General features: G+C 36.4%; 1 protein-coding gene across 1 annotated transcript in view; it reads right to left on the reverse strand.

Moving 5' to 3' along the window:
• Malrd1 (MAM and LDL receptor class A domain containing 1) overlaps positions 1-18,802 on the reverse strand; it is a 771,085-nt gene that overhangs the window by 664,210 nt on the left and 88,073 nt on the right. Inside the window, exons 11-12 of the mRNA XM_045134762.1 lie at positions 12,223-12,369; positions 4,437-4,534 (exon numbers count right to left, since the gene is read on the reverse strand). Coding sequence (XP_044990697.1) covers positions 4,437-4,534; positions 12,223-12,369 — 245 coding nt within the window. The remainder of the gene's footprint in view (positions 1-4,436; positions 4,535-12,222; positions 12,370-18,802) is intronic.

The raw sequence follows: 18,802 nt of genomic DNA on the forward strand, positions 1-18,802 counted from the left end.
AGCCACTGCAAACAAACTCCAGATGCATGCACCCCCTTGTGCATCTGGCTAATGTGGGAATCGAGCCTTGAACCAGGGTCCTTAGGCTTCAAAGGCAAGTGCTTAACCGCTAAGCCATCTCTCCAGTCCAACTGGGATATTTTTGATAACTGCTTGGATCTCCATGCTTGGTATAGATCTATTTAAGGGGTTAATCTCATCTTGATTTAATTTAGGTAGGCCATCTAATTCAAAGAAATAATCAATTTCTTTCAGATTTCTAAACTTAGTGGAGTATATGTTCTTATAGTATGTCCCTATGATGGTTTTGAATTTTTCTGGTATCTGTTGTGATGGTGTCTTGTCATATCTAATTTGTTTCTCTTCTCTCTTTCTTTTGGTCAGATTTGCTATAGGTTTATCAATCTTGTTTACTCTCTAAAGAACCACCTCTTTGTTTCATTGATTCTTTGGGATTTTTGTTTGTTTGTTTCTATTTCATTAATTTTGCCATAATCTTTATTATTTCTTCCCATCTACTGATGTTTAGTTGGCCTTCTTCTTTTCCCAAGGCTTTAAGGTAAAGCATTAAGCTGTTTACTTGTGACTTTTCTAATTTCTTAATATAGGCCCTTAAAGGTATAAATTTCCCTCTTAGGATTGCCTTCATTGTGTCCCAAAGGTTTTGTTATGTTGTGTTCTCATTATCATTTGACTCTATGAAATTTTTGGATTTCCTTCTTTCTTTCTTTCTTTCTTTACTTATTCATTCATTGACCCACTCATCATTTAGTAGTGTGTTGTTTAGTTTCCATGATTTTATATAGGCTCCATTGCTTTACTTATTATTGATTTGTAGTTTAATCCAATTGTGATCAGATAGAATGCAAGGCATTATTTCAATTTTCCTGTATTTGTTAAGATTCGCTTTGTGTCCTAATATATGGTCTATTTTAGAGAATAGTCCATGTGCTGCTGAAAAGAAAGTGTATACTGTAGCATTTGGATTAAATGTCCTGTATATATCTGTTAGGACCATTTGTTCTATGGCCTCATTTAATCCAGATGCATCTCTCTTTATTTTTTGTTGTGATGACCTGTCAATTGATGAGAGTGGGGTCTTGAAGTCACCCACTACTACTGTGTTTGGTGTTATCTGTGACCTTAGTTCTATAGCATTTGTATGATGAAGTTGGGAGCCCCCATGTTAGGTACATATATGAGTAGGAATTCCTCCTGTTGGAGTGTGCCTTTAATCAATACAAAGTCACCTTCCTTATATTTCCTAACTAATATTGGACTGAAGTCTACCTTGTCACATATTAGGATAGCAACCCCTGCTTGTTTTCCAGGCCCATTGGCTTGAAACACCATTTTCAAACCTTTCACCCTAAAATAGTGTCCATCCTTTGCAAAAAGGTGAGTTTCATGGAGGCAACAAATTGAAGGATCCTGCTTTTTAACCCAGTCTGCAAACCTATGTCTTTTGATTGGGACATTGAGGTTGTTGATATTAAAAGTTATTATTGAAAGGAGTATATTTATTTTTACCAAATTCTTGTTTAGTAGTTCTTCTGGTTTTATCTTTGCTCTCTTGTATTAACTAGTTATGAATATGGTTGTTTTGTCCAGGTTCCTTATATGTGTGCTTTTCTTTCTGTTCAGCATGGAGGATCCTGCCAACTATTTTCTGTAGAGCTGGTTTTGTCTTTAAATATTCCTTTAGCCTGCCTTTGTTGTGGGATGTCCTTGTTTTTCTGTCTATTTTAATGGATAGCTTTGCAGGATAAAGTAACCTTGGTTGACAGTTGTTATCTTTCAGAACTTGGAATACATCACTCCAAGCCCTCTGCCTTTTAAAGTTTGGGTTGAGTAATCTGCTGTAATCCTGATGGGCTTGCCTTTGTAGGTAACTTGATTTTTCTCTGACTACTTTCAATAATTTTTTCTTTGGTTTGTGTGTTTGGAAGTTTGATTATAATATGGTGAGGAGAGGTTCTTTCCAGGTTTTGCCTGGCTGGTGTTCTAAAGGATTCCTGTATCTGCATTGGCGCCTCTTTCCCAATTAGGGGGAAGTTTTCTTCTATGATTTTGTTGAAGATTCCTACCACGCATTTGGAGTGAAATTCTTCTCCTACTATGCCCTGAATTCTTATGTTTGATCTTTTCATAGTGTCCCAAATACCTTGAAATTCCCACTCATACTCTCCTATTAGTTTGTCACTGTCTATGGTGAACTGTTTTAGATGTGCCACCTGGTCTTCTAGTTTAGATATTTTGAACTCTCCTTCATCTATTCTACTGGTGAGATTTTCTACATAGTTTTTTATTTCACTGACTGTATTCTTCATTGCTAGTATTTATGAGTGGCTTTTCTTTATTATTTCTATTTCCTTATTTATGTCTTGTATTGACCTACTTATTTCATTAAATTGGTTTCCTGTGTCTTCTTTGATTTCTTTTATTTCCTCTTTCATTCCTTTGATTTGCTCAAATATATTTACAATTATTCTTTTGAAATATTTCTCAGGCATTTCCTCTAAATCAGTCTCAATGGAGGTCATTTGTGATGCATTAATACTTTTTGGTGGATTTATATTATCTTTATTTTTTGTTTCTTGTATTATAATGTAATGATTTTTGTATTTTGGTTTAATTTAATGCTAGGATTTTCTAATTATCTGCAGAACTATCAGATGCATCAATCAACCTGATGTTGTATATCTGCAGGGTAGGAGTTTAAGGTGGTGGGTGTGGCTCCTATAACTCTCAGAGTCCCCTCAGACTTTTTACAGACTGGAAGTCTAATGTGCTAACTCATTATTGGGAGGGTTTGAGTCAGCTGGTGTGACCCAACATTACATCTAGTGACTACGCTATGTTTCAGTATTGATCTCCCTGATTGCCTGGTAAGTAGAGATATCAAGTAATGGACTGAAACCTTACAACTTATAGGTTGAATATCTCCACAGGACTGAAAAGAAGGAAACATGAATAGAAGCATTTGGTTTGAGTGTGAGTGTTATAGAAATTAGAGGGATTTTTTAGTAAATACCTACTGTATCAGTTTCTTTTCTCATTACTGTGACAAAATACCTTACAAAATTGACTTTAAAGGGGTTTACTTAGGCTCATTAGTTAAGGTTACAGTCTATTTTGGCAGAAAAGTCATAGTTGCAGGAGCATGTGGAAGTTGGTCCCATTGTGTGAACAGTCAGACAGCCACAAGACATGAATGCTGGTTCTTGTCTCTTTCCTCTTTTTATTCAGTGTGAGATCCCAGACCATAGGATGGTGGCTGCCCAAATTCAAGGTGAATCTGCTTTCCTCTGTTAAACTTTCCTGGAAATGTCCTCACAGGCATACCCATAGCTGTGCTTTCATGGTGATTCTAAATGCAATCAAGTTGACAATGAAGATTAACACTGACAACTCTGCCCTCCTGCAAAATGTTAGCCAAACATATCACTTTTAAACCATTACTTTCTGTCTCTTGTCTCCATATTAATGGCCACATCACAATGTAAAATTGAAAACTTTAAAAGTTTGCCAACATGGGCTGGGAAATGACTCTGGTTAAATGCAATTGCATGGAAAGTGTACTAGCCCAGGAGTAAAACCAGATGCACAAAGAGGTACATGCAGGGAAGGAAAGCTCACAGAAGCATAAGGCAACTGGTCCTGCTGCACTAATAGTCAGAAAAGTGAGATATAGATGCCAGTGTGCAGCTCACTTTTTCTTTTTATTCAGGCTGGAATCCTAGCACATTAGGATGGTATTGCCTACAAGAGGGCAGGTCTTCTCTGTGTTGTTAAACATCTTGGGAGACACTCACAAATGCATTGAGAGCTGCATTCTCATGGTGGCTCTTAATCTAGTCAAGTTGACAGTGAAGATTAACCACTACCCTTACTATGTACTGAATGCTTTACTCGGGGCTTTGATTGCATTTTGATCTTCACAAATGTGAAGAGGCTACACTGATGCCTATCCTGTTAGTGAAGAAGTTGTCTATTCAAAGAGTGTGTACCATAGCAGAAAGGGCAAAACAGACTTCAGTCCATGCTGGTTACACAGGTCTGCTTTCTTCCTAGCTGTGCTGAAATGAAATGCAAATTCTACTGTTTTGTGTGTATTTTCCTGACATCCAATGACTCACAGAAAAATAAAAGTGCAGGAAATATATTTTCTGTATATATTTTATCCTTTCATATTTTTATTTTTCTCTCAACAAGCACTTATTTGGTTGATTTTATTTACAGACTTTGAATTGTTGGCTTATGTGCTATGAATCATCAGGGAGCAGGCAGCATTTTGTGCCGAAATAGCTCATATAAAACCCTTCATGCATCTGAAAATGGTATAAAACATGACATGAATTTACTAGCAGAGCAATCTGAGCTCCCTTGTTTATAACTACAGAACAGCCAATGGAGAACTGACAAGGGCTCATTACCTGACATGGAGTAGTAGCAGTGAGCAATTTGGAAAGAATGGGACTTCCAAGTCTGGCCACTCCAGAGGGTTGATGTGTCCTAAAATAAATAAATGATCCTGCAAAACCAAATATAAGGTCATATGGATACCATTTCTTATATAGCATTCACACTTTTATAGTATCTGTTCCTATCCTGTTCAACTGTCAAACAGATAACTAAAAGCACATTTTCACTTGTCTAACATTAAGCTTTGCAGAGAATCAAAGAATTTTTTGTAAGACATTAAATATATAAAATAAAATGTAATGGATTAATAACAAACTCTGGACCCAAATCATCTAAGCAAACATTTTACTGGCTGAATTTATGAGATTGAGAGTTTGAAATCAAATTAGGAGAAACTCTTAAGTTTACAATTAGATATTCAACTTGCCCTTAGGAAATTCTCATGACAGTTTTATTTTTAAGTTTTTTATTTTTCACAAAGTCCTGAGGGACATGAGCCTTATACAATGAATTTGGTTCTTCTTGGGGCTTACATGGGTGACATTGCTGTCTGTGCCAGAGCGGATGAAAGCTTAATTAAAGATCTAATCTGAACATTAACAAAATAACTGCTTTTAGATTTGAATTACAGTGGATTCACTCGGCAAATGTGCAAGGGATAACATCTCTTAGCAGCTCACAACCCTCATTCTGTCAGGGGTAGCTTCAATGAATACTGAAAACTTATAAGGAACACTATCAAGGTCTGACCTGCTCTTTGATAATGACAAAATGATGGGCAATTTGAATGTTGACTATTTTAATCTGGAGTTCAATTGTAGTGGCTGAGACCCTGGCGTGTCAATACTCTCTCTCTCTCTCTCTCTCTTTCTCTGTCTCTTGCTATCTCTTAAAAAAATAGAAATAAAAAAGAAGAGCATTCTTATTTATTTATATTTATTATTAGATATGGACAGATTTTGTATGTAAACATCACATCCTTTCCCTCCTCCCTGCCCCTTTTCTGAAGAGGACTTCCTCATTGGTGATACAGGTCAACCCCATGGGGATTTTGGGTCATGCATTGTGGCAAGGGGGCAATGTCTTTGTGCAAAATGTTCCAACTTGTGACTCTAATAATCTTTCTGCCCTTAAAAAATGCATTCTTAATGAAGATGTAGTGGCTGAGGCCCTGGGATGTCAATATTTTCTCTCTGTCTCGCTTCCTCTTAAAAAATAAAAATAAAAAGATGGGCATTCTTAATGAATATGTAGTGTTTTATAGCTCCATTCAACTGTGCAACATGACACCCATGGATAAATGTTTCCACATCCACTTCAACTTCACCACTTGCAGAGCGTACACCCTCTTTAAAGTAATGGCCTGGAAGTTATACTGCACATGTTATAAGAATGCAAAATACCAGTTTCTTAATAGATAGAAGCAAAAAAAAATCATAAGCAGACATTCAAATGTAGAATAAATAAGTATCCAGTAAATGATATAAAACCAATCAAGGAAGCTTAGCACAGGAATGACCAGAGTTAATGTCCATTTTGAAAAGTCAATCTTCATGAAAAAGTTAATATTGTGATCATGTGATTATCAAAATAAGTCAGAACCATATCCAAAAAATCGAGTCTGCTCTCCAATATCAAGCTCCCACTAATCAAGAGGGCCTACACCTATTTAATTCCCTCTAAAATAATAATGGTTATCCCATTTATCCAGTGCTGACTTCACTTTCCCTTGGAGAATCTGCTTCTCTTTTTCAGATGGACACAGAACCTGAGGAGAGATTCAGCCCATCGCACCTCACCAGAGCCCCAGCTGAACCCATAGAGCAATTGGGGAAATGAGCAACAGTGCTGCTTTTTCGGTGAATCTGGTACAAGGATGAAGGAGAGAGACAGAGAGAACACTCAACTCCTACCAAACCAGATGTCCAGAGACACAGAAGTACCCAAGACCTCATCACTGCAATAGACCTAAAACAAACCCAACATGGCTCAGGGAAATTTGGAGAAGAGGGGTGGAAAAATTACTAGAGCCATAAGTTGGGACATTATGCACAGAGTATTGCCTCTTCCCCATAACTGATGACTACCCTAACAATGCATGCCCCACAATCCTGAATAAGTAGGGTTCCTTCTTCTGAGGGGGGAGGACAAGGAGAAAGTTATTGATGGTACCAACATGGCTGTTTACACACTGAGTTTGTACATAACTAATAAAGAAAAAATATTGTCATAAAATGTTTGAAAAATTCAAAAAAAAATTTAAAAAACTAGAAAACTCACCTGACACATTTTGACGTTGTTTAATATTTTTTTTAAAATAATGTAATGCATCATGAGTGGAAGGAAAAGTCCTTATCTGGTGGAAAATATTTGATACACATAACACTTAAGGTTAAATTTTCGGTAGCCTTTTTCCTGAGAGGTGAAAAAAGCAAGTCCAACAGCTATCGGATCTCTATAATAACTCCCAGAGGCCCTATACACTCCATTATTGAAAACAGAAAACATATCTGGGTGTGGTGGTGCATACCTTTAATCCTAGCAATTGGGAGACAGAGGTAGGAGGACTGCCATGAAGTCAAGGCCACGGCCACCTGAGACTTCATAGTGAATTCCAGGTTAGCCTGGACTAGAGCGAATCCCTACCTTGAAAAGTGGGAAAAAAATTAAAAATGCTGTAACACACACACACACACACACACACACACACACACACCTGTGTGTGTATAAAGTTTAAAATTATGAAAGAAGGGAGTAAAACTTGTAATTATTTACAGACAAAATAATAGTATATCTATAAAATAAAAATATAAATTCTTAACCATAACAAGTACACTTACAAAGGCCACCAGATTCAAGGTCAATATTTTTTAAATAAACTATAAAACAGTTGTTAAATTGATCTGGGTGTGGTGCTGCATATCTTTAATCCCAGCATTCAGGAGGCAGAAGTAGGAGGAGTGCTATGAGTTCAAGACCACCATGAGAGTACATAATAAATTCCAGGTCAGCCTGTGCTAGAGCAAGACCATACCTCAAAAAAAAAAAAAAATCCTCCCCCAAAATCATCATAATAATTAAATTGCTAGTACACATGCCAAAAACAATTAAATATGTTTAAAGTAGTTTTTTTTAATAGTTGAAAACAACCTAGGAACATGTTTGCAATAGATTTTCAGTCTCTACGCTGAAATCTGCAAAACATTTAGTGAAATTAAATAAGATTTCAATAAAATGAGACACTAGCAACATGGTAAACATTTAAAAATATTTTAGTGTCATTATAGAGGTTACAAAGAATTCATTTTATAGTCATATATTAGAAAGTTTTCAAAAGGGTTAACATTCTTCCTGCTGCTATGAAAACGAAGATGAGTACACTTATTTTACTATGGGAAACTGAGGGGTTTTGTTGTTGTTCTCTCTCTCTCTCTCTCTCTCTCTCTCTCTCTCTGTGTGTGTGTGTGTGTGTGTGTGTGTGCCTGTGGAGGTCAGAGGACATCCTCGAGGCCTCTGCTTTCCTTCCACCTTGTCTTACACAATGAATGCCAGTCTCACTGGCCCACAAGCTTCAGGTTCTCCAGCTTTGCCTCCATTATCTATAGGTTCAGACTTTGCATCTGACTTTATGTGCGTGCTAAGGAGGATACAACTCCAGGGGCAGGCTTTTAGAGAAGTACCTTTAAACACTGAGCCATCAGCCCAGTGGCACTGCTTGAAAGTTTTATGGTAGTTCTTGCCACCGCTTCATGTTTCTGGCTGAAAACACCTAACCAAGGCAGTTTATGGGAGGAAAGAGTTTATTTTGGCATACAGACTTGAGGAAAAGCATCATGATGACAGGGGGAAATGATGGCATGAGCAGAGGGTGGACATCATGTCCTGGGCAACATCATGTGGACGAAAACAGCAGGGGTGTGTGCCAAACACTGGCAAAGAGAAGCTGGCCGTAATAGCAATAAGCGTAGCCACCAAAACACTCCACCTCCTGGAGGCTTCAGTTCCCACATTGCTCCCAGATGGGGACCTAAGCATTCAGAACATATAAGTTTAATTGGAGACACTCAAATCAAACTACCATAGTAGTAATTGAGGAATATTTATTAAAAATATAAATAGGTTATATTTTTAAAATGCAGATTCCTCCCTTATTATTATCTATTGCATAAATCTACCTGAAGAAATGGATAGAACAAAATTATGCAGCCATGTCATGACAACAATCCTTGATCATAGGACTAGCTAACTGCATTATGACATATCCAGGTTAAAGGAATTAAGAATAAACACTATGAATTAGTCTAACTTTGCTTCCAGAGGAAATTATAATAGGTCGTATTCATTATCATAACAAACCAGCAAAAAAAGTCAGAAAAATATAAACAGTACTTATCATGTGTAGGATAATTAAAGCAGAGTCACAAACTAATGATCTCAGAAAAAGCACATTGATTGTTTTTCCATCTTACTGCTAAGATAGATGTCCAGCACCACATAGGGAATGGAACACCACAGGAGTGTGACAGCTCCCAGAGATGAAAGACAGAATGGGCACCATGGAGACCCAGTGGATAAGTGCAGTAAGCACAGCCTGTCTGCTCCTGCCAGGTAACAGAGCTCTGAAACTATAGTCACAAAGGGAACAAACTCCAGAGATCCCTGTGAATCACAACCTGTGCACGGACCTGCACATGGAGATGGAAACCTCTTTGAACAAGGAGAAAAATACACCTGAGAGGGATAACCCAGGTGTAGTAGGATCCCTTACCAACCAGCATGAAAACAATTGTATTCAGGCATTGGCTAGAACACTACAGCAAAACAAATGTATATGTCAGGATGAACACATAAAATCCAAATTCCTCCAGTTGTTGAGCAGACAACGGAGCTCACAAATGTTAGTTCATACAATGGAAGCAGTAAGAGAAGAAAACCATTGTAATCAACATCATGGATGAATTTCAAATTCACATTGCTAGTTGAACAAAGCCAGAGTCAAAAAGGCGTATGTCATGTGACCTGCCATTTCTTAACAGGCCATACACTGACAGATATCTGATCAATAGGTGTTGGTGTTTAGAGGTGAGAAAGATGTTAACTGTAAAGTGAGACAGAAGAATTGTGGGCTGGGGAGGTATTATTTCTATTTTTATTTATTTTTGTGGTCATTATATTATTATATTATATTATATTATATTATATTACAATTAAGTGGGATGTTCAGTAAAATAGTTGAATTTTTGATTTTTGGCTACTTTTTAATTATACTATAAAAATACAGAAAAATATAAATACTACTTCAGGATTTAGAGGAACAGCTAACAGTTAACAGAAGTGATATACTAAAGACAGTAGTTATGGTATTATAATTTTTGTAAAATAAGCAATCATGAAAGTACTTTTAGGGCTGAACACATGGTTCAGCAGTTAAGGTGCTTGCCTGCAAAGCTGAATGATTTAGTTTGATCCCCCAGCACCCATGTACATCAAAATGTACAAAGTGGCACATGAACCTGGGGTTCATCTGCAGGAGCTGAAGGCACTGGTGTGCTTATTCACATGCTTGATTTCTCACTCTCTCCTTGCAAAGAAATAAACTGGATTTTAAAAAAAGTACTTTTAACTTTTAGCATGTACATATTTAATGCATATACATCTATGTATGATTATATTAAACTGAGAGATAATTACATGGGCTACCCATTTTGAAGTTCTAACAGAATAGTGAAGAATGGGCATACACATTCCAAGCAAAAAGGAGGGAAGAAAAGTCAAGAGTTCATGACAAAATTAAATAACTAAATAACATTAAGTCACTCAATTTTTGTGCAAAATAGCATGTTGATTTGCAAATATTTGAGGAAAAATACTGGAAATTAGTTTTAAAGCTAGCTCTTACTCTGTGAAAATAGCAAGTACAATTTTATTTAATCCCAATAAAAATGTCACATTATTCCAAATGGGTGGACAATTACGTTTCCCTGTTTTGTAGCTAGCTAAACTGAGGTGACTTGTGCTGGTCACTCTGCAACATCATGACCCTGTAATGATGAAGTTCATTTGGGGCCACAGTGATGTCGTTGTGTACAACTTCTCTCTGGGGAACTCCTTCACTCAGGACTTCATTCTCTCTCACCAATACTTCTCTAGTATATGCCTGTCTGTCCTAATTTATTTTTTCTTTTCTGTTTTTTACATGAGAGAGTGAGAGCAAGAGAGAGAGAGAGAGAGAGAATTGGTTTTGTGGGGCCTCCAAACACTGCAATCAACCTCCAGATGTATGCACATGTGTGATCCTACACACTTGCATCATTGTTAGTCTAGCTTATGTGGGACCTGGAGAGTCAAACATGAGTCCTTAAACTTTGCAGGGAAGTGCCTTAATCTCTAAGACATCTCTCCAGTCAATAATACTTCAATTTTTTAACCTTTTCTTTCCACACATCTCAGCTTGAAGAGCCTTCTAAGAGAAATGTGATTGTTCATATTCTTCAATCTACATAATTAGCCCTCCATGTTCCTCTAAGCAAATATCAAATTTCTAGGTACTTTCTTGTTTCATCTTTTCTATTCTTCTTGTACATTTCTCAACCTGAGCATCTATTGCTTCTCCCTATCTGTCCAGAATTCCTTACCTGTTCCTTACTACCTCCTTTCTGCTACCCTGCCATGCTGCTCCCTTCAGGCGTCATCTTCAGTTAGGCATCTCATGTCCACTTTAGTAGCCTTCCACCCACTTTGAAGCATTTAATGTATCCTAATGCAATTCCTCTCGTATGCTTTAGCTTTCAGATTCACACAATCTTAAACATAGGGACCATAACTGCTACCACTGCACACTTAAGGTAATCCATGCTGTGTACTTGAAAGTTGGTATGAACATTAAAAAATGAACAAAACATAATATACTCTTAAAGAAATTGTACTAATCAAGTGAATCAGCCCAAAAATCTTAAAGAAGAGCTCATTGGTCCAATAAGAAAAAATTAAATTTATTCCACCATTAAACAGTGAATTAGATTTTCAGTTGTAACCAAGAATCTTTAATTGTATCCCCTTTACTATGATTCACCAACTCAAATTCCAATGAATGTAATTAAAAATATGGCCAACATTTATGTCTGTCAAATTTATTTGGAAATAACAAAGGAGCAACAAAAAGAATTGAGTTCAATGAACTTAAATGATGGTCTAAAGTACAGCTGTGTGGTTACAAAGTTAATGTGGTCCTCAAGAGCCTGAGCAGCGCCGTGTAAACATGAACAAGAGAAATAAACCTTTCTGTTGTCCATGAAGTTTCAAATCGCATTTCTGGAATACTATGTGTAGTGAGGTTTCTTAAGTTTAAGAGTTTATGTAAAAACTGTATTGGCAGTTCAAAATCTATAAAAGGAAGAAGTGACTGTCATAAAAATATCTAAAGTATTTTCAGATTGTATAGATAATCCTAAAACTGTTCTCTCTTTTCATAAACAATATTAGACAATTTTTTCTTTCTGTGTTCCAAAAATTGTAATGTTTGAAAATAAAAGGTAAGCCTACTATATGATTCATAAAAATACTTCTCACCCATTTATATCTTCAATCCAACCTTTAAAAAATGTAAAAACAAAAATAGTTTGTTATTGCAATAATGGTTCTTTTAAAGGCACTTAATTAATCACTAATCTAACTTAGGGAGGAATTTGAAGCAATATAAATGAATCCATTTAGATAGTCTATGCTTAGAAATGAAAATACACATTATTCTTCAACATATAAGAAAGAACACTTTCTTTGAAGAGGAAAATGGCCCACCATGACATCTGCTTGCTGGAGGATTAGCTTCAGGGAAACTGCGCTCTCCACTGATCAATCCTTTCACTACCTGCCAGTGTGAATCTTCTACGGGAAATGGCTGCCAGCCACAGAATCCAGACTCAAAGTCCCAGGTGACATGATTTGCTGTTGTGTGAGGGAAGGAAACAGGTGAGGAGAGGCACAATCAGAACATACAGTGGAACACAGAATCCACATTAACCAATACACTTAGGGGTTTGGCATAATCACCATGTCATAGTGCGTTCATTCTATCTAATGACAGAAAAGTGTGACTTTCTCACCTTCCCACATTGTCAAAATTCTCTGTGAGGCTCTTTGGGCTTCTGTGGACAAGACAGGCACTCAGACACTTTTCTCCCTAATTGCCCACCCCCATTTTATTCAATAATGTCAGGTAAAATGAAAGAAATGTCTAGTAGCTACTAATTCTGGCACTGTGAACCTATTAAGAATATACTTTTCTAAAATTAAAAAAAAAAACTGAATTTCAAGGAGGCACGTTAGTTATTTTAGACACACATGAAGAACTTGAAGTCAGCATCTTATATGGACTACTACACTTTTAACAACTTCCAAATTAAATGACTTGCCAATTTGGAATTATAGGTATATATGATATTCTGAATTTGCTTTTCTTCACTTAGTACCAAACTAAAACTTGACCAATAGTTAAATATTTACATTCATAATACTACTGCCTAGCCAAATTAGAAATTAGGTGAGCATCATAAATATGTTTCCTGGCTTTGAGACTAAATTTCTTCAAACAAATGACAGGTTTAAGAGTACTAGGCAATGAACTTGAAATTCGATCAACTTGTTTTTTGAGAAACTAGTTTTGATTGCTTAAATTTCATTTTCCTAGCATGAGAAAAATGGCCTTAGCATGTCTTGGATATGAGTTTTGGAGCTAACTTAATAATTTTCATACTTTATTTCTAAGCAGAAGACATTTTTATAACATGGAAAGAGAAAGGAAAGGAAATAGTAAACCAAAATCATCAAAATTTTCATAAGATCTTTAAAATCATACTACCATCTTTAATATCAATAGACATTTGACAAAAAGAGTCCTAAGTACACACTGGCAATTTAAAAAACTATTTTATTTATGTATTTTTGAGAGAGATAAATAGGCAGATACAGAGGAAGAGAATGGGCACAGCAGGGCTTCTAGCCACTGCAAACAAACTCGAGACACATGTGCCATCTTGTCCATCTGGCTTATGTGGGCTCTGGGGAATCGAACCTGAGTCCTTAGGGTTGGCAGGTAAGCACCTTAATCACTCATCTATCTCTCCAGCCAAATGCCAGGACTTTTATGTATATTAAACTTACTTCTCACAACCACTGTATATGGTAAATATAATTTTCAACAGAGAGAATACGGAACTTAAGAAACAACTTCTCTTCTACTATCTTATTGAATGAAATCCTATTTGGATGTTGAATGAAGAATTGTGACACCAGAGCTTAGCCACAGTTTCCCTAAACCAAAAATTCAAAATCTTAATTTTGAAGACTCCATTTCATTGTTCTTGGGCCCATTGTCCTTGGATAATAAATAATACCACTTATTTATCCTCTTTCTTTTTTTCATAATCAGGTAATACACTCCTATTACTATTTCAGAACAATGACTTGTCTACTGCTGTGCAGAGGAAGAATATCCATTATGAATAATAGTCTTCCTGCAGTGGGGAGCCATTGAAATGAGCCTATGGATATTCCCCACAAGGATGAGAACAATGAGAAATGGCAACAAGACCAAGCACGAAGAGTAGAAAGAACCATGTGACCAATCATCTTGGGTCTTTGGACACTTCACAACTGAGCCCATGGCTCTCGATTCTAAAAGTTGTTAAGATAAACATTGCACTGGAGTATGTAAATGTTGACATTGGCTTTAGGACAAAAGTTAATTTTTTTTTCATATGCTCTCTCACATAAAATGTCAAGCATTATGCTTCTTCCCCAAGCACCAAACATTCAATGTACTTGGAAAAGTGAAAATCAATTTCTAAAATTCACTGCCATTAATATTTGTGAAATCAATATGATGCCATTATCTCTAAACATCTTGCTGAGTTGCTCAGATACTTGTACTAATAACATTTATTTCAGTACACTTAAATATTTTTCAAAAAACTAAATATTTCAGACTATAACTGCCTTATATAATAGAGATCAAATTCTAGTCCCTTAATTTGAGGTGAGTTCATCAATAATATCTCCCCTAAATAAGTCAGAAAGTCGAAGGTGAAATAATAAATATCTTAAGAAAAGAAGGTCAAAGACATATTGGCAACTACATGATAAAAGTTTATAAAATTGTTATATACTTCTATGTAAAATTTTTATGTAAAATAAAGCACATTAATTAAGAATTGGCATTTAGAATATCTTGTTATACTTATTAAATATTTGTGTGAGTATAGAATGCACTTCACTATCTTTAAAGTATGTTACTATTCAGGTTCAGAGGAATTTTTCCTGAAGTTCATCTGTAGAATAGTATTTTTAGATTATTGGAAAGCTTTCTCTTGCATAGTTAACCATGATTTTATATGGCACAGGGAAAATAATTATACTGTACCATAAATTAAAATATTTATGAGTACTTCAGTTCAGTTTTCTGTGGTATAGGAGAAATGTATGTTTAGGAAGTGAATGGGGGATGCCTCACTTTGTAATCATGCCAGGTTTTAATAAGATTACATTATTAATATTTGGTATTGCTTACTACAACTCATAAGTATCATTTCATCTCTAAACATGTGGATAAATATAATGCTTTTCTTCTCCTCAAGAATATTTTATTATTTAATTTTTTTAATTTGAAAAGAATCTAGAGAGAGTACTATCATAAAATAGAGACATAATGACTGAACATAATCCATAGTTTACACTCCTTTAACCTAAATGAGTTCTGCAGTATTAAATATATTACCACCATTAGGAAAGCATCACTGACACCCATCTCCAGGACTTTCCATCTTCCTCAGCTGAAACGCCACCCCTATATAACATTAACTTCCATTGCCCTCCCATGTCAGCTCAACAATCAACAATCTGCTTTCTGTGTCTGTGAATTTTACTATTCAAAGTGATTCATGAAAAATGAAATAATGCACAATTTTCTCTTCTATGTCTGACTTACTTCATTCTGTCGGATATATTCAAAATTCATCTATGCAATAGTATATGTCTCATAATTAGATATATTTTACAGGAAAAAATTTCAAGAATCTGATTTATACACTAAGATATGTTTTTCACATGTTATATTTTAGCTGTTTTATAGGAATATATTAAATGTGTCATATATATTTTGTTATACATAATTGCTATTATGGTTTGATGTAAATGTACTCCATAGCTTCAGATGTTTACGATTAACCTTCCTATTTACTCCCCAGCTGGTAGAGCGTTTGAGAGGCAGAGCATTGCTAAAGGAGGTATGTTTCGGTGACAGACCAAGAGATCAATGACTCTAGCCTACTGTGTATTCAGAGCCAGTTGGTGCTTGCTGGTCTCTCTGCTGTTGATGTGTGATGTGAGCCAGCTACCTCCACCATGAAGCTGTAAGCTGGACATAGAGCCTTTCCTCTCACAGCCTCTTCTGCTCTGGTGTTTTGCTGCAGCACTGAGAAGACAAATGCTTCAACTGCCAAATTTATTGATCTATAATTGACACTAAAACTATTTAGGAGGTACAACCTGTTGGCACCTTGTGTGTGTCATAAAGTAATTCCCATAAACAAGGAAGCTAATATATTCCCCATTTTTCATAATTGCTATTTGTATATTTGCATGTATAGTGAGAATATTTGATATTTACTCTTAGTGTCCTCCAAGAAAATGTCAAATTGAAAATGCAATATTATTATTATTTGTAGTCACAATTCTGTAATTAAATCCACAGAATGTATATGTATTATTAGTAAGAGTTGTGGCCTCTGACCTAAACCTCTTGTTTTCCAAGCCTTCAACTTCTTGCAACCACTATGCTACCTTGTTTTCCTGAATATACTATTTTTACATTCCATATATCCATGCCATCATTCAATATTTGTCATCTTCTGTCTGGCTTATCCCACTGGCCCATTCTTGTTACACACATTATGTTACACATAATCCATCTTCGTTATTTCTTAATAAATTCATATGAATCTTGCCTTTCTTTAATCCATCAGCCACTGACAGAAACTTATGTTGTCACCACATTTTGGCCTCTGCCCATAATGTTGCAATGAGCACATGAATGCAGATAGATTTGAATCTTTACTGTTCCTTTTTTATATAATCATGTTGATAAATGATAAAAATTTGTTACTTATATTACAATGATGTTCTTAGTGAGTAATAAAATGATGACAGTTTTTGTTTCATATTGTGGGAGGGCATCACTAGTTTGCCTTGCATTTTTATATCACTTTTATATGACATCTGGTTTTTCCCTCAGCAGGCTTCATTTTAGAAACTTCTTTGGCACCGTGGCTCACAAAACTTAAGTTTCAGATAAATCACATTATATAAAGGATGCCTCAGGTTCTGTCTGTTTACAATGGATTCCAGGAGAAGCTGCTGTTTAAGTCCCCAAGCAGAGAGCAAGAGCAAAACACCAACAAACCCACCCATACTTAACTGTCACCAGCCATGGACATGCTACTGGGTTGAAAGCTCAGGATTACTCATTAAAATATCACCTAAGGGCAATGGGAATGAAAGAGCAGCTAAGTGAAGGTGGGCACTTGCTGTAGAATATCAACTGGCCATCTTTACAAGTTAATACTGTCTCCAACATATGGTAAATATTCCTGAAACTAATCAGTCTTTCCACAAGCTAGATAAGATTTAAGGCATTTTACTTGTGCTTTTGGATTTTTTGAGAATTTCCTTATTAAAAAAAAAACTTTGTATTAAAATTTGTGGGCTGGATTGGGCTGGAGAGATGGCTTAGCGGTTAAGCGCTTGCCTGTGAAGCCTACGGACCCCGGTTCGAGGCTCGGTTCCCCAGGTCCCACGTTAGCCAGATGCACAAGGGGGCGCACGCGTCTGGAGTTCGTTTGCAGAGGCTGGAAGCCCTGGCGCGCCCATTCTCTATCTCTCCCTCTATCTGTCTTTCTCTCTGTGTCTGTCTCTCTCAAATAAATAAATAAATAAATATTTTAAAAAAAAATTTGTGGGCTGGAGAGATAGCTTAGCAGTTAAGCGCTTGCCTGTGAAGCATAAGGACCCTGGTTCAAGGCTCTATTCCCCAGGACCCATGTTAGCCAGATGCACAAGAAGGCGCACGCTTCTGGAGTTCATTTGCAGTGGCTAGAAGCCCTGGCGCGCCCACACTCCTCTCTCTCTCTCTCTGCCCCTCTCTCTCTGTCTAGTCACTCTCAAGTAAATAAATAAAAATAAACAAAAAAATTGAAATTTGTTTTAAAAAAAACTTTAACACATTGATAGAATGTTTTAATTGCTTTAAAAAAAGAGCATTTCCTCATTCTCTAATAATGTACAGGCACAAATATATCGTCTTTGTATTCACCCTCACAGACACAAACCCCTATGATGTGGTAGTTTGATGGATGCCTCCCCCCAGTATATTCAATTATAATGAAGCTTCTTGGATCACCAGCTTCCTGGCTGTAAGAGGTGTCACTGAGGGTGGATCCCAGGGTCCAGCCCTAAGGTGTTACTGGGGTGGATCTGGAATTTCTAACTTAAGGTCTGCAAAGAGCAGTGTGAGCTATGCCTGGGTTCCCTGCTATTTGGCTGCCATCTTTGCTCTTGCTTTTGGTGGTGTTTTTTTACTTTTTGTTGCCATTATGGAACTTCCCTGGATCTGTAAATTCAAGTAAATCTCATTGCTCCCATAGACTGTGTCTGCTGTGTAGGTTCATCCCAGCAATGTGACTATGACATATGGTATTCTAAATATAGCCAGGTTGACACTGAAGATTAACTGTAACAGTAATCTTACAAAATAAGTACATGAAATCAGTGGGGTATCAAATATATTAACATTTATCGATGTGTTAATGCATGATATATGTGATATGACTACATTCTTATGCCATATCTTCTCATGAAGTTAATCTTGGCAGAGCAAATATTATAAGTTTCCCTTAGGTTAGTGAGGTTACAGATTTGGGGGAAATTAAAGGATTGGAAAGTAACAGTATTTGTTGATAGGTACAGCTATCTGTTCCTGTATTCACCCACAGAAAATGGAAGAATAATTCTGAGATATACTGTATTAAAAAATACCAAATAAGTAATCCAACAAAGGGAGAAGAAATGGGCAAATATGTCAAAATCAAGAGCTATGATATCTGGTAATGCTTCAGGTAAGAATTTTTCTCATAGAACCCATTAAACAAACACAAGGAGTCATTTTCATTGGAGTAATAGAACTGAAGATGCTATGTGGAGAGCCCCTCGGGCCAAGCCCTAAAGATGGCGCCTGACGGAAGTTCTATGCTTGGGACAAACAAGTCCATATTTGGAGGAGCTCGCCCTCACCGCTGCTCATTGGCTTCTGATGCTTGCCTGGAAAGGT

The sequence above is a fragment of the Jaculus jaculus genome, chromosome 15 (assembly GCF_020740685.1).
Source record: "Jaculus jaculus isolate mJacJac1 chromosome 15, mJacJac1.mat.Y.cur, whole genome shotgun sequence".
Classification (NCBI taxonomy): Eukaryota; Metazoa; Chordata; class Mammalia; order Rodentia; family Dipodidae; genus Jaculus; species Jaculus jaculus.